Source organism: Echiichthys vipera (assembly GCF_963691815.1).
Source record: "Echiichthys vipera genome assembly, chromosome: 2".
NCBI classification, from domain to species: domain Eukaryota; kingdom Metazoa; phylum Chordata; class Actinopteri; order Perciformes; family Trachinidae; genus Echiichthys; species Echiichthys vipera.
This window is the reverse complement of record NC_139827.1, coordinates 4,964,226-4,977,969: the sequence shown is the minus strand read 5'-3', so window position 1 is coordinate 4,977,969 and position 13,744 is coordinate 4,964,226. Positions and strand designations below refer to the sequence as shown.

Sequence of the window (13,744 nt, the reverse complement as noted above, 5' to 3'; positions counted from 1 at the left end):
AAGAAAAAAATCACATTTTAGACGTGGCAGTTAATTAGTAAACAGAAGGTTTGATAGAGAACAGAAAAAAACAAAAACGTTCCTAGACTTTCAATTGACAAATATTGCAACAGTTAAGCGTTTTATATTAAAAAATAGTTACTGAAAGGGCATAAGTGTGTGTGTAAGACTTCCTGCACGAGACGAAGGCAACGATTTGATTCATGTTTTTGTTCCGAGTAGAAAAATGAAAAGACCTTTTTTTTTCTCCCCCAAATGCCGAGCGGGGGTTCGAGTCCCGCCTCCGTTGCCTTTTGTTCCACTCCCGATTGTAAGGCATTAATGGATGAAACCATCGGATCTGAAGGAAGGCATACCTCTCTTAGTCTAGTCTTCAACCGGAACCCTGGAATTGAACGGGGGGCGCATAATTTAGTCACGTGGAAATAAAAACCCTTTTTCGAGCACATTCTCAAAAACGCACGGGCCAATCAGAACTCTTTGGGCTGCGTTCAAGAAAAACAAAACAATGAATCCAACATGTTACAATGATACACGACTAAGCGCTGCCCTTTCCTAATTTTTTTTTTGGGGGGGGGGGGGGGGGGCATGAAGAGAAAACACGGTGACTCCGGTTCACACGACTCATTTTTCTTTTCTTTTCTTTTGACACTTGATTTTGAACCCGGAGGAAAAGGGGAACGGGACAGTTGAATTACAGAGCATGGTTGTTTTTTGTTTTTTTCAAAGTAAAATACTTCCAACACAACGACTAAGAAAAACAAGCCTGCCAGGTGATAAGCCCGCGAGGTTGCACTGAACACGGGTTTGGCTCTACTGGATGCAGCAGTTATTACGATGGCCGTTGGAGTCTTTGAAGCGCAGGCGCATCTTTGGACGATATTTCTCCAGGTAGAACAGCTGCTTGCTGTTGAACGCTCCTCGACGCTTCCTGGAAAAGAGAACACTGATTCAGCTCCGTTCGACGGGTCTTTGTTTGATCACAAGGGTCATTTAAAACTAAAGCGGTTTCAGTTATTCTTCCCTCCCGTCACATTTTTCTCACTGTGGCCTTGTTTTCATATAGATTTCTACTCAAACCTTGATCCTCCATTAAAGACATTCTCAGTCGACTAAAGCCCCTTTCACACATGCACCGCAAATCGGAAATTATCTACACATTAAAGTGTAATTCCAGCGCAAAAATCATCCCATGGTCTTTTTCAGCACTTACATTCATCAAATAAGCCATAGAGACATTTTATTTTTTACGTGTAACAACTATTAACGGAAAAATTTGAGTCTAACAGCCGGACGTGGCTAACACTGATTAGCTCGGGGCAGTACGGTGAAGGCATTCAAAGGTCTTTTTTAACCACTAATACTGCTCAAAATAACAGCAAACCTCTGCAGTAGCATGAGAAGAGTCCCTACACATAAAACAAAGCACCAATGGGCTCCTTCCTTTAGGATTGACTTTGGTAATCCACTTGAATGGACTTTACTATGAGAGGAGCTGGTACAGGGGCCAGTTGCTAAGTCTTTAAAACACTCTTTTAATAAATGAACTTCGGGTTCACTAACTACGTTTTATGTGTAGGGACTCTTCTCATGCTGCTGCAGAGGTTTGGTGTTATTTTTAGAAGGATTAGTGGTTAAAAAGTTGTTTTATTGCCTTCACCGTACTGCCCCGAGCTAATCAGTGTTAGCCACGTACGGCTGTTAGCGACTCTCCTGTATTTCTCCGTTAATAGTTGTTAAATGAAAAAACTGTCTGGATGGCTGATTTGATGTATGCAAGTGCCGAAAAAGACAACGGGATGATTTTGCGCTGAAATTAAACTATAACCTGCATTAATGAGGACGCAAACATCTGTTTCAGCAGAGTTTATGTTGCTAGCTCCCTGATACAAACACTGCTAATCTGTAAATAAAGCGGCTTATTCTCGAGTCTATCCTGCAAAGATTATTCTATTTCTATAATCAATTCATGGTTTTGAGTAATTTTAGGGGAAAACAAAGTCAGTCTCTGATTTCATCTTCTTTAATGTGAATATTTCTTTTTCCTGCTCTTTGACAGTAAACTGAATATCTTTGAGTTGTGGACAAAACACGACGGTTGAGGACCTCGTCTTTTTGGGAAACACAGATCCACATTCTCACCAATTTATTAAGAAAATGAGCAACAATCATAATCATTAGTATATATATATATATATATATATATATATATATATATATATATATATATATATATATATATAGAGAGAGAGAGAGAGAGAGAGAGATACAATATTAAATGAGATATACTGTGATAAAATATTTAAAATGAAAATCCCACCAAATGTTTTCAACATCATCGTGCAAATCCAAATATGATGATTTCAAAGCAAACGTGGACCTCAAACTACTTGGAGCGCTGATGAATCACATCCTTTAAAAGCACTCTCTGACACCTCATCTTACGGTTATTATGACTCATCCCTCGCCGCTTTATGCATCACACAAACGTTCAGCTTCTGTCCGAAATATTGTCTCAGAGAAAAGCGGGAAGATCTCGAAGCGAGTGGTAAATCAAAACACCCGTATGGCTGAAATGATCTGGTATACACTGGTGCACATGATCCCAAACACGCTGCATGTTAGAGGGAGTGAAGCGTCTCTGTTATACAGTTTGTCCACCAGAGAGCACTGGAGAGTTCATTTTTGAACTATATGTACACCTCAGTAGACAGCCTAGTCACAAAGCTCTAATGCAACCACATGTGAGGGATATTTAAGAAATGTTTGTGAATAAATATTTGGGGAGTGTCCACAGTTTTATTCCAGCCAAGGACTCGTGTTCATTTGCTTTTTTTGTCTACCTCCATAATGTCAAATCTACTAAAGACAGAAATGCTGAAGCAATAATGTTTAATAAAACTATATTTGCAACAAATGAAAATATGACACGAATATAACAATATGGGAACGCTTTTTTATGTATTTGATCTCTTCTCCTTATTGATTAGCAGCTAATTATGATGTTTGTTTTGTCTTTGTTGTATAAATTACGTAGTTTTAAGGCGATTTATAAAAGTATTGTTAGAAAAAGGAAAAGAGTATTTGCAGTTTAATCATCAACAACAATCAGCCTCAAACGTTTTTCTTAGAATCACTTGGATCAATTTTTAAAGCACTCAACCTTCTGTTGAAAGCTTTTTCACCGCCACGTGTCGAGTCACTTACTGTCGAATGAACTGGACAGCATCTTCGTATTTCATCCCACATTCGATCAAGGCGAGCGCGACCAGCACAGGAGCTCTGCAGGAAGAGGGAAAAACAGAAAGTGTGTCAGTTGAAAAAAAAACCAACTCGGACTTGATTTCCCTCGTCACACAAACTGTTTTTCAGCGTTTTTTGTGTCTGGTTTCATCTTTTCTCAGAGAGACGTTTCAAAACACACATCAAATCACTTAACTAATTAAAGTCTGTGTGAAAATGAGGAGCTCAGGGAGTCGACGTTGAGCTATTTCTGAAACTCAGATGAGATGAAAACAGAACGATTTGGCAACAACAACTAAGCAAACACAAACTGTGAACGATTTCATTGGTCGTGTACGGCAGCAGCGTAAAAGAAAACCTGCTCCACTGCTTTGCTTTTCACACCACAACAGAAAACATATGCAGGGCGCCGCATTAAAGTGTAGGTCCAGTTTTTTCAATTTTCAATTTTTTCCGTTTATCAACCATGTATAGAGAATGCCCGGAGAGTCACTAACAGCCCCAAAGGGCTAACAGCGATTAGCTCGGGGCGGTGCACTGAACGCATCCAAAAACAGCATTTTTTAACCACTAATTAGAGGTTTGGTGTTATGTACTAAATAACACCAAACCTCTAACCTGAGTCCGCCAGATGGATTGCTTCACATTTGCTCAGCGTATCCATCTGGGAACTCTGGATTGGAGATCTTCTGGGAAGGGGCAAAAATACTGGTTGCTGATTGGATAAACCATCTTTCTATCACAAACATATGGGCCAAATCAACCAATCAGATCAACAAAGCGTATTATGTACTAACAGCGCCGGGGCAAAGCTCAGAAAGTAAACAACATGTTGGTAAAGGATATTTGCTGTTTTTTTGACGTGAATTTACGGATAAAAGGCCCAATTTCAGGAGCCCGGTCCATATTTCAACAGAAGGATAAATAAGCGTTAGCGAGCTGCTTGCTCAATAGCTGCGCTCATCTCATCTCCGGAAGCCGCCATGTTGTTGACACTTAACAGTCGCTTCTCATTGCATCACACTTCGACCTGCCACAAAACCAGCGCTGATTGGTTCGGTAAAAACATTGTTTATATTGTTTCTGTTATTCTCGTAATTTATACTCCCCTGTGTTTATATTGTTCATATTCTTCTATGATTTATTGTTTCTTATCGATGCTTCTGCTGTAATAAGGAAATGTCCCCTTTGCGGGACTAGTGAAGGAATATCTTATCTCTAATCTTAATGACTTACGTAGTAACCTTTAAGCTCAGGTTGTACAGATTTTAGGGATTTGAAGCATTTGAAAACACTAATAAATTACACCCCAATAAGCAAAAGTACCAAAAAAGCCAGTGTCACAGTCTTATCTGCCACATCCGCACCGACAGAAACCACGTGTAAAATATGATCCTGGTATGATAAGAACATAAGACTTTAATCTCTCACCTCCCCAGCCCTGCCACACAGTGGACAGCGATGCAGCAGCCGGGCTCCTCCCTGAACTTCAGCTTCAGCAGGTTCAGCCAATCATCCACGATCTGGTTGGAGGGAGGGGCTCCGTCGTCAAACGGCCAATCCTGGAAGAGAACATGGGGGGAAAATGATGTCATCTGTGCAGTTTCTTGGGAAGCAAAACAAAAACAAGAAATGTGAGGGGCTGAGACCGCTGCAGGGAAACCAAACTGTTGCTGCAGCGGGGGAGAGGGGTTTCTGTCCTCATCCGTGTCTTCATTTGACAGTTTAACGATTGTTTTTAGTGGTTACACATGAAGATTAAAAAATATATATAGAATCAGTTTATGAAAAATACTTATTACGTCATTAATTTATTATTACGTGAACAAAACAAAAGTGCAGGGTTGCTGAATCCCCTCAAAAGGCAAAAGCTACTGGGTTTAATCGACTTGTGCTGCAATAATTACATGATTCAGGGTTTAATCAATCAACGGAAAATTATTAGACAACTGTTTTGATCATTGGTTCAGTGGTTTGGCTGTTTATGAGGCTATAAAGCAAAAGGTTTGTTGGTTCCAGCTTCTCCGGTGTTAGGAGGAGCTGCTTTCTTCTGTTTCTTATATCACTGTGAAATTAATATCTTTGGGTTTGAAAGGTGATGTCATCTTTTGGAAATTGTGTTGAGCACTTAATCACTATTTTCTTCAAAACAAATTTGAGTGGAGGGGGATTTAAAACCAAACCCCAACCACAGGGATTATCTGGTTGATCCGATGAGGTTCCAAAAATGTCAGTTCACCGAGTGTCCACTAGGGGCAGGTTTCATAATAGAGCAGTTTCTCAAACAACAAGGGTACAAGGTGCAGAAATGGGTTTTCTCAGGAGGGTGCTACTTTGCTTTGAAAGAAGCCAGTTGAGGTGGTTCAGGCATCTGGTAAGGATGCCCCCTGGACGCCTTCCTTGGCAGGTGTTCCAGGCGACCCCAGTTGGAAGGAGGCCTATTTCCACACTGGCCTGGGAACGCCTCAGGAACCCCCTGTTAGAGCTGGTTAATGTGGCCCGGGAAAGGGAAGTTTGGGGTCCCCTTCTGAAGCTGCTTCCCCCGCGACCCGATCCGGGATAAGCGGTTGAAGATGAGTTAGTAAAGTTTATGAATAATCAGGGACGCGGCCTCTAGAGTGACAGCTTGCTACTGGCTCTCACTTCTCCTTGGAGGTATACGTAGCCAGATGGACGTACCTCCTTCCCCTCAATGTCACATCAATGCCCTTCTTAGGTAAGAGGAAATGGGGGGAATCAAAGTCTGACAAGATGGCGACTCCCCTAGGAGAGGACGATTGGATCGAGTCGAGAGAACGGACCTCAAAGGAGGGGCTACATCCATTCTTTTACCTCCTTTAGGAAGGAGGTCTTAGATGTTGATGAGAATACTGATGATCTCAATGTTTTGGTTCAAGCAGGAAATAAATTTGTTCGTCCCTTGTTAATTGATTGACTTCATGAAAAAAAAGGAAGGAATGTAAAGTCAAATATTCGTACTGAACAGCCAAATCTGATTCAACTGACCAAATTCGGAGTCGGGTACAGCCCGACAAAAAAAAACCCTACATTTAAGTTGGATGCGCCAACAGCTGTAATGGTTTTTAGGACTTGAACTCACCAGAACTTGGATTCCCTCTTTCACCACCAGAGTGGCATCATATGTGGCCTCGCAAACTCTCACGACAGTGGTCACGCCATATTTCTTCAACTCCTGTGAAAAATTCATCACATGATTCATCAGAAAGCCATCTCAGACACAACAAGTACACAAGCAATAAACCTGGATTAAAATGTCTTAAATGTGTCTGTTATTATAGATGATCCTCTGCTGAAACATTACATCATCAGACCCTTTATATTTTATTACCTTCAAAAATATTTCCAAGCACATTATCTTTGTCTTAATGCAAACATAGGTTAATTTTACTACTTTGAAATGTGTAAACTAAACTTGTAAATGCCCCTCTAATCTGGCTGAGCAAATTTTAATCTTCAACCAATGAGACGGCGGCTCACCTCAATGAACTTGTTCAGGGTGGCGTTGGTGGGATTGTGGGTAATAAGGAACCTCATGTTTTTGTAGGTGATCTCCACAGGGGCCGGTCTGTTCATTCGAGCCATTGTGACAACGTGAAACAAAATTTAACAAAACCTAAAAACGTCTTCCACGGAGTAGAAACACTAATGTAAACACTTAGTTAAACTCGGAGGGAATGTCAAACAGAAAAATGTCCAACGAGCTTCTAGAAACCCAGAAATCCGCCAGTCTTCTTTGAGGTTAGCAAAAAAAAAATGAAATCAAAGGCGGCGTCAGGCGAATGTGGAAATTTAGGGAGTTGGCGAGCAGAAAAAGGGCGGACAATCAAACTAAAAACCCTCTCCTTTTGGGATAAAACAAAAGAAAAGGAAGGAAAAAATAAACCAAGGCTGGTTCCACCGTGATTCTAGCCAGGCGGAAGCCGACGAGGGCAGTGTGCAGCGGGTGGAGTTACCCCATCCAGGCCGAGTTGTCGCTGGTTCTGGGAGGCGTCCCGGTCCTGCCAACTTTTCCGGGGTCCCTCCTGTGGCTCAAGTGCTTCGGATCGTTGGCGAGTTTGGCTGTTCACTCGTCTGCATAGGCAGCGTGCTGAGCCTGGCAGTAGTCCCCACTGCCCTTCAGAAACTCCATAAATGTGTGACCCAGAACACCACAGAACTGCTGCAGGACACAGAGGGAGACAAGAAAGGACAGAGACGCTTTTAAAACAGGACACACACCACAGAGCGCTTCTGTTGAGGCTCGGCGTGTTAAGGAGCACTGTGGGGGCTTTTCTCCCATCTTCAAATTGTATAATGCATTCAAACGAATAGTGCTCTCTAGCGGCGCGCTTTTTCAAACGTGCGTTGCTACCTGGTTGCAACTATGGTAGGCGCCATGTGCCAAGAAGCTATGACAACAGGTCACCCAATGCTACCTTTACGAGTTTCCTTTCAGGGATGAGGTAAGTTGTTTCAAAGAAACTTCAAACAGCATTGAATCATTAGTGTGGGCATGTTTTAGTATTTACTCCTCCAGTCTTCCACAGTCGGGCTGGCTCTGAGCGAAAAAGTGCTTTGCCTCACTGGTACTACGTAATGCTTTATGTTCCTCTCGGCTGAGCATAGTTTTTTATGGACCGGAAGGACTCCATAAAGCTTACATGTCCTCTGTAAATACAGATAGGAAATGATTCACTCAGGAGGATGAGTCAGATTGTTAGGTAACTGTACACCAATGAGTACTTATTGATGAATGAAGACCTTAATTTGAGGTAATAAATGACTTAAAATGCTACACGGTGTCCCTTTAATAACTGAACAGCAGTGCACTGAAACGTGACTATATCCTTGTTTCAGAACAGAATTTATTTAAGAACTTAGAGTGAGCAGAGTAAGAATACACTAAGCTTCCTTTCTGCTTTATTTGTTACTGACTTCACAGTAAAATAATCTGATGATCTAAATAATCAAGTAAGTGCTAGAGTTAATGATTATTTTAATTAATTTCTTCATTAATTATTTGAAAAATGACTGTCACAAGTTTCCAAAGCTCACGGTGAGGTCAGTACAAAACCCAAAAATATTCATCTCATCTTCATCTGCTTATCCGGGGGCAGCAGCTTTAGCAGGGGACCCCAAACTTCCCTTTCCCGGGCCACATTAACCAGCTCTAACTGGGGGATCCCGAGGCGTTCCCAGGCCAGTGTGGAGATCTAATCTCTCCACCTGGTCCTGGGTCTTCCCCGAGGCCTCCTCCCAGCTGGACGTGCCTGGAACACCTCCCTAGGGAGGCGCACAGGGTTCATCCTTACTAGATGATCCTGAACCACCTCAACTGGCTCCTTTCAACACAAAGGAGCAGCAATAATTCGATTATCAAAAGTGTCGCTGGTTCTGTAAATGACTGACTGGTGAGTTATCAAGCAGAGATACTTTTCTTGCGAAGTATGAGGATTTGATTGCTTTTCTCAAACTAATGTCTTACTACACAAAATAGTTTAGACTTTCAGAACAAAGGATCAATGTAAATCACCCAACAGATTGAATAGTAACCTGAAACAATCCTATAGTTACAGCCCTTACTTACTGTGTGTTGTGTGAGCTCTTTTTCAGAACAGGAGAAAAATATACTTGCAGACATTTCTGTAGTGTCACACAGATGCATCACACACACTTTTCTGCACACTGCCATCACTGTGAATATCGGCCTCGATACTGAAACTGCATCTCCAGACTCAGTAATGCATCAATATTAATATCTCATAAGAAATAAAGACACCAAACATGCATCAGATCGCGGACAATGATACAAGTAGTTTAAGTAGTCGTTCCAATGACACAACACTGATACCAGTATTAGAAACGCCCCTGATAACGCCTAAAATGCTAGGTCGGATATGCAGCGATTTGATGTCACGTATATCATAATCTATATGCTATAACTGCCCGATAATGCTCATGTTTTTATGCTCCTGTGTGAGTATTTTCCCATTTTATTAAGAGCTTCAGTGCAAAATATAAACTTAAAACAATTAATCGATTATCAGATTAACTGCCAAATGTTTTTCTGTCGGTCGACTCATCGAATAGTTGACTTATCAGTGCCCTCTCTGATCATCTTAAAAGTATAAAAGGCCATATGAAATCTTCTATCCTGATGTTTCATGGACGATGTAGCATGTTTTCTGCAAAATTAACGGCTATTTTAGTATAATCCTGGGTTAAATCACGGTAAATACTTGACTAATTAAACATATAGAGTATTTTCTGAGTTTATTAAGAATTTAGGTGCAAAATGAACACAACAGCAACAACAACAAAAGAAATGTACATGCATGCACAGAAAATATTCCCTCAAAATACTTCACATCAGATTTTCTGAGCGTTTTGAGTCAATGTTGCGACTATTAATATAGATAACGTAAGGGCGCACTCACACTGTCCTTCCGCACCGGGCCAAAACAGGTTTTTCGGGTCAAGCTTAGTGCGCTTGACCATTGTGAGTGCAACCGCTCCGCGCATAACTGCGGACAGCTGGCCGTCCACGTCCTGTCTGAGAGAGGTGGGCTTTTGTAGAGTGCGTTTGCACATGGACGAGCACGTGTACGAGCATGAGGCCTACGACGGTTCTGTCGTCATTTATGTGTGCCTGTTCGGACATAGAAAATAGAAGGACGGACCATGCGCGGACATTTAACAACAACAACAATGGCGGCGAAAGGTTCACCTTGGTGTGATGCGGAGGTGGAGTGTTTTGGTCGATGAAAAGATTCAAAAACAGTCGACAACACGCACAAAAACGCCGAGGTCTATGGAAAGATTTGTAAAGAAAGCGACGCATCGCGACGACGTCAATCAATGCGTGTGACGTGTTACGGCGTGATGACGTATGGACAGCAAGAAGCATTTGCGCGAGGCCCAGGTAGTGTGAGTAAAAACGGGCCTGGGGCGCGGGGGGAGAGGGAGGGGGGGACAAGTACCCTAAAGCCCAGGGCGCGGTGCGGAAGGACAGTGTGAGTGCGCCCTTATTGTGTGTCAAGATAGATGATTGCATCGCGTCACGATTCCATTAAAAGACGATAAATGAGGCTATCGCGCTGAATTATCGCCTGGTGTGGGGTTTAATTCTCAACTGGACAGGTGTGGATGGAAGAAAACGAGGGAGGGATGAGGAGAGAAAAAATAAAGGAGTATGTTATATAAAGTCACATTGCAGCTCCATGTAATATCTTACCTAATGGCTGCTGATGCACAATAGGAAGGATGTGTCATTTCTGACATCTAGGTCATATAATCAGTGAAAACCGAGCTCACCACGAGGCCTTCAGCGGGGCTTTAGCGTGCACTCTGTTATTATCATAATCATAAATCTGACTCACTGCCATTAGGTTCCTAATGTTTCTGCCCTTTACACCCTTAAGACGGATGTAATTGAATGACGGACATGTTTCTCTCCGGTTCCAGATATTAAAAACACTAAGCTGTGACAGTTTGTTAATCCCGTGTTTTTCTGCTGAAAAACAACATTCGGTCAAAAATCATAAATGACAGTGAACAACATGGTTAGGAGGTTAAAAAGACAGACGAGGTGAGGAATGGAAAAGTGGTCATTTCAAATGCATGTTGTTGTATTGCATTATAAAAAGGTTGTGAAGTGTTCTCTGTCCTTTCAAAATGTTTCGTAAAAAACAAACAAAAGATGGATTCACTTTTAATTATTATTAACAAACTTACAACATTAATATGAACATTATCTTAACAAACTACTGTATCCATTAAATGATTGGGCTTAACAAACTACGCTAATTTTATCTTTTTAAAGATTCAGATTTGCAAAAACTATTATTTAGGCACTTCAAATGACCTCCCTTAGTTTAGCAGCAGACCCCATATGTTTTTGTTATTCTTTATTACCTTTTTCTATGTTTTACCGCCTTTGTACATTTTAATTTATGTTATTATTATTTTTTCGTATTGTGTATATAACTCTGGCACATGGAAGAAAAGAAATGTTTATATCTTATCTTTATTATATTATCTTTTCAATTAAAAGAAACATTGAAAGGTAGGCTATATAATCACATTATCCTTGAAAAGAATATTGTAGCATATCAGCTGCATAAATACTTATTAATAATAAGAATAAAATTCAATTTTTGTATTACATTTAGCATTATGGATGAGAGTTGTTTTTCTTGTAAAGTTAATAAGTTGACAAACCAATGTGTTGTTTTTGTTTTCATTTCCATAGCAGATAATTACATCTTTGGCTTCCAATGTAACTGAGTGATTGTTTTGAGTGTTGAAAGGTTATCTATTATTATTATTATTATTTTTCCAGAACTCCAAAGTAAACTGACACTCCCAAAATAAATGTATAATAGTTAAACCTCCAATATTTACAAAATTCACATTGGTTGTCCGCGGCCACACATCTTGAGACAGATGCATTAGTGGGGTAAATATAGTGCATAATTATATAATGTAATTATTTAAATGTATTGGGGATAACAAATGTTTATGGAAGACAAGTTGATTAAATAATAATTAATAATTGAAATATAATTAAAAGGCAGTGAAAGGTCCTTTGATGATATATACAACCTTAGTTATTATTATTACTACATTTAGAAATATATTTATGGGTATTTTGTGTCTAACTCTGGAACATGTAAGAAAATAAATGTTTATATTGAATCTTTAAAATTACAAAATAAAAGCACTAAAGTGTCCTTTGTGTGAGGAAGGACCGGGCGCCATCATTCTACCGTTAGAGGCCTGTGTGTGCTGTCAGGAGCTGCTGGGGGAGATGGGCGACCCGCACACACGCTGCTTTAAAACGGTGACAAACACGACGCCCCGTTAAAGCAGCGAACCGGTAACATGTACGGGGAACAACGTAAAAAATTTCGGTTATATTTTCGACTTAATTCACGTAAAAATGCGTCGTTTTACCCGCAAAACGACGGGTAAAACTCGCAAAGACGAGCTCGTTGCTGCGCATCCCCAATCCCCGAGCAACCGTTTCTTCCCCAACCGTCACGACCACCCACACAAACCGTCATTTACGCGTCAATAACCGAGGTAAATGCGTGTTTTAGTCGTGATAGAGTGACGGTTAAGTGTTTTAACGTTAAGAGTCAGAGTCACGGCTGTATATCAAAGCGGGGTTTGAGCAGGAGCAGGCCGTGATTTCACCGTGAAGGCCAGTAGGTAACGGTCGGTAACCAAGTGATTTTACAACACCAAGCCGGTGGATTAAAACGAAACAAAATGGCAGCCACACACAAACATGTATACAGACGTTACTTACTGGGATATGCTTACTCATTGAAGATTGTAGCTTAATCATACAGCCGGTCCCCAGAAAACGGTAAGACTATGAAACGGGTTCTTCACCATACAATCCGGTGCTGTTTCTCCGAACGGAGCCGAAGTCTCCTGATCCGCTGCGACGACTCCGTCAGGCTGGAGCGAGGAGAGACGAAGCGACTTCCTGTCAGAACGTTTTCAAAATAAAACACCATTAAAACACTCTTACAACCATGAAACAACTTTCTTTTTGTATGGCATTGTAAATATTTAACTAGTGTATATATTAAATAATTATAATGCATATATATATATATATATATATATACACACACACACACACACAATAACATATGATACTTAAATTAAATAATTTGGTGTAAATTTGTCCAGATATTTTGAACACATACGATTCATTTAGCTATAAATATTGTTTATGACATCTTCTAAATATTTTGTTTTGTTACTTTGTTTTTTATGTTGTGTCACACTTGATGAATTAATTAATCTTTCAAACAGGTGTTTACATCCATTGCAGAAGGTGTGACTTTTTATTTGATGTATTAAATGAATCCATGGCCCCGATCATATTTTTTAAATAAAGTAAATTAATGAAAAATAGCAGAAAATAACTAAGAAACACAAAACATGGGAGGTAAATTAATTACAGTACGTAAGTATAATTTCGAGGCACTTGTACTAAATGCCTTTTTATGGATTTAAAAAACGTAAGGATCTTTTTTTGCAGAAAAAAAACACATCAGACACAAATAATTGTTCTAAGCAGATTATTTGTATACATGTATCAATACATGTGTGGAGGGGATCTTTAAGTATTTCCATTTTCTGCTACATCACAAAGGGAGATATTGTACTTTCTCTGTAGATTCAAATTGATAGTACAAAATCTATTCAACAAAATAAATAATGATGTATTATTACTGATTAAGATGAGACATTATTGATCCTGTGGGGACATTAACAAGCTACCCAGCCGCTAAAACATGGCATTTATATGTACATTTAAGTTACTTATTTTACAAGGAACATTTAAAATTCAAGTTCTGTTAAAAGAATTTGAAATATATGAACGAAATAATGGATATTTAATATTTGTCAGATATCTGAAATAGACACTTTAAAGCTCTTTTTTCACACAGCTAAACTCAAAACAATTAAACTATCATTT

The 13,744-nt window shown here is 40.0% G+C and overlaps 2 protein-coding genes across 2 annotated transcripts; both read right to left on the bottom strand.

The window, feature by feature from the left end:
* Positions 1 to 575: 575 nt before the first annotated feature.
* On the bottom strand, positions 576 to 6,864 carry ptp4a1 (protein tyrosine phosphatase 4A1). The gene is made up of 5 exons (XM_083937483.1): positions 6,742 to 6,864; positions 6,344 to 6,436; positions 4,675 to 4,805; positions 3,208 to 3,282; positions 576 to 931 (listed from the first exon to the last, which is right to left on the bottom strand). Exons 1-5 carry the CDS (start codon positions 6,844 to 6,846, stop codon positions 814 to 816), a joined length of 522 nt encoding a protein of 173 aa, XP_083793609.1. The 5' UTR covers positions 6,847 to 6,864; the 3' UTR covers positions 576 to 813.
* Positions 6,865 to 7,317: 453 nt separating this feature from the next.
* LOC310964382 (uncharacterized protein) lies at positions 7,318 to 12,595 on the bottom strand (the record flags this gene model as incomplete). Its single annotated transcript, XM_083937494.1, has 2 exons — positions 7,318 to 7,423; positions 12,557 to 12,595. 2 exons carry the CDS (start codon positions 12,593 to 12,595, stop codon positions 7,328 to 7,330), a joined length of 135 nt encoding a protein of 44 aa, XP_083793620.1. The 3' UTR covers positions 7,318 to 7,327.
* Between the last annotated feature and the right edge of the window lie 1,149 nt (positions 12,596 to 13,744).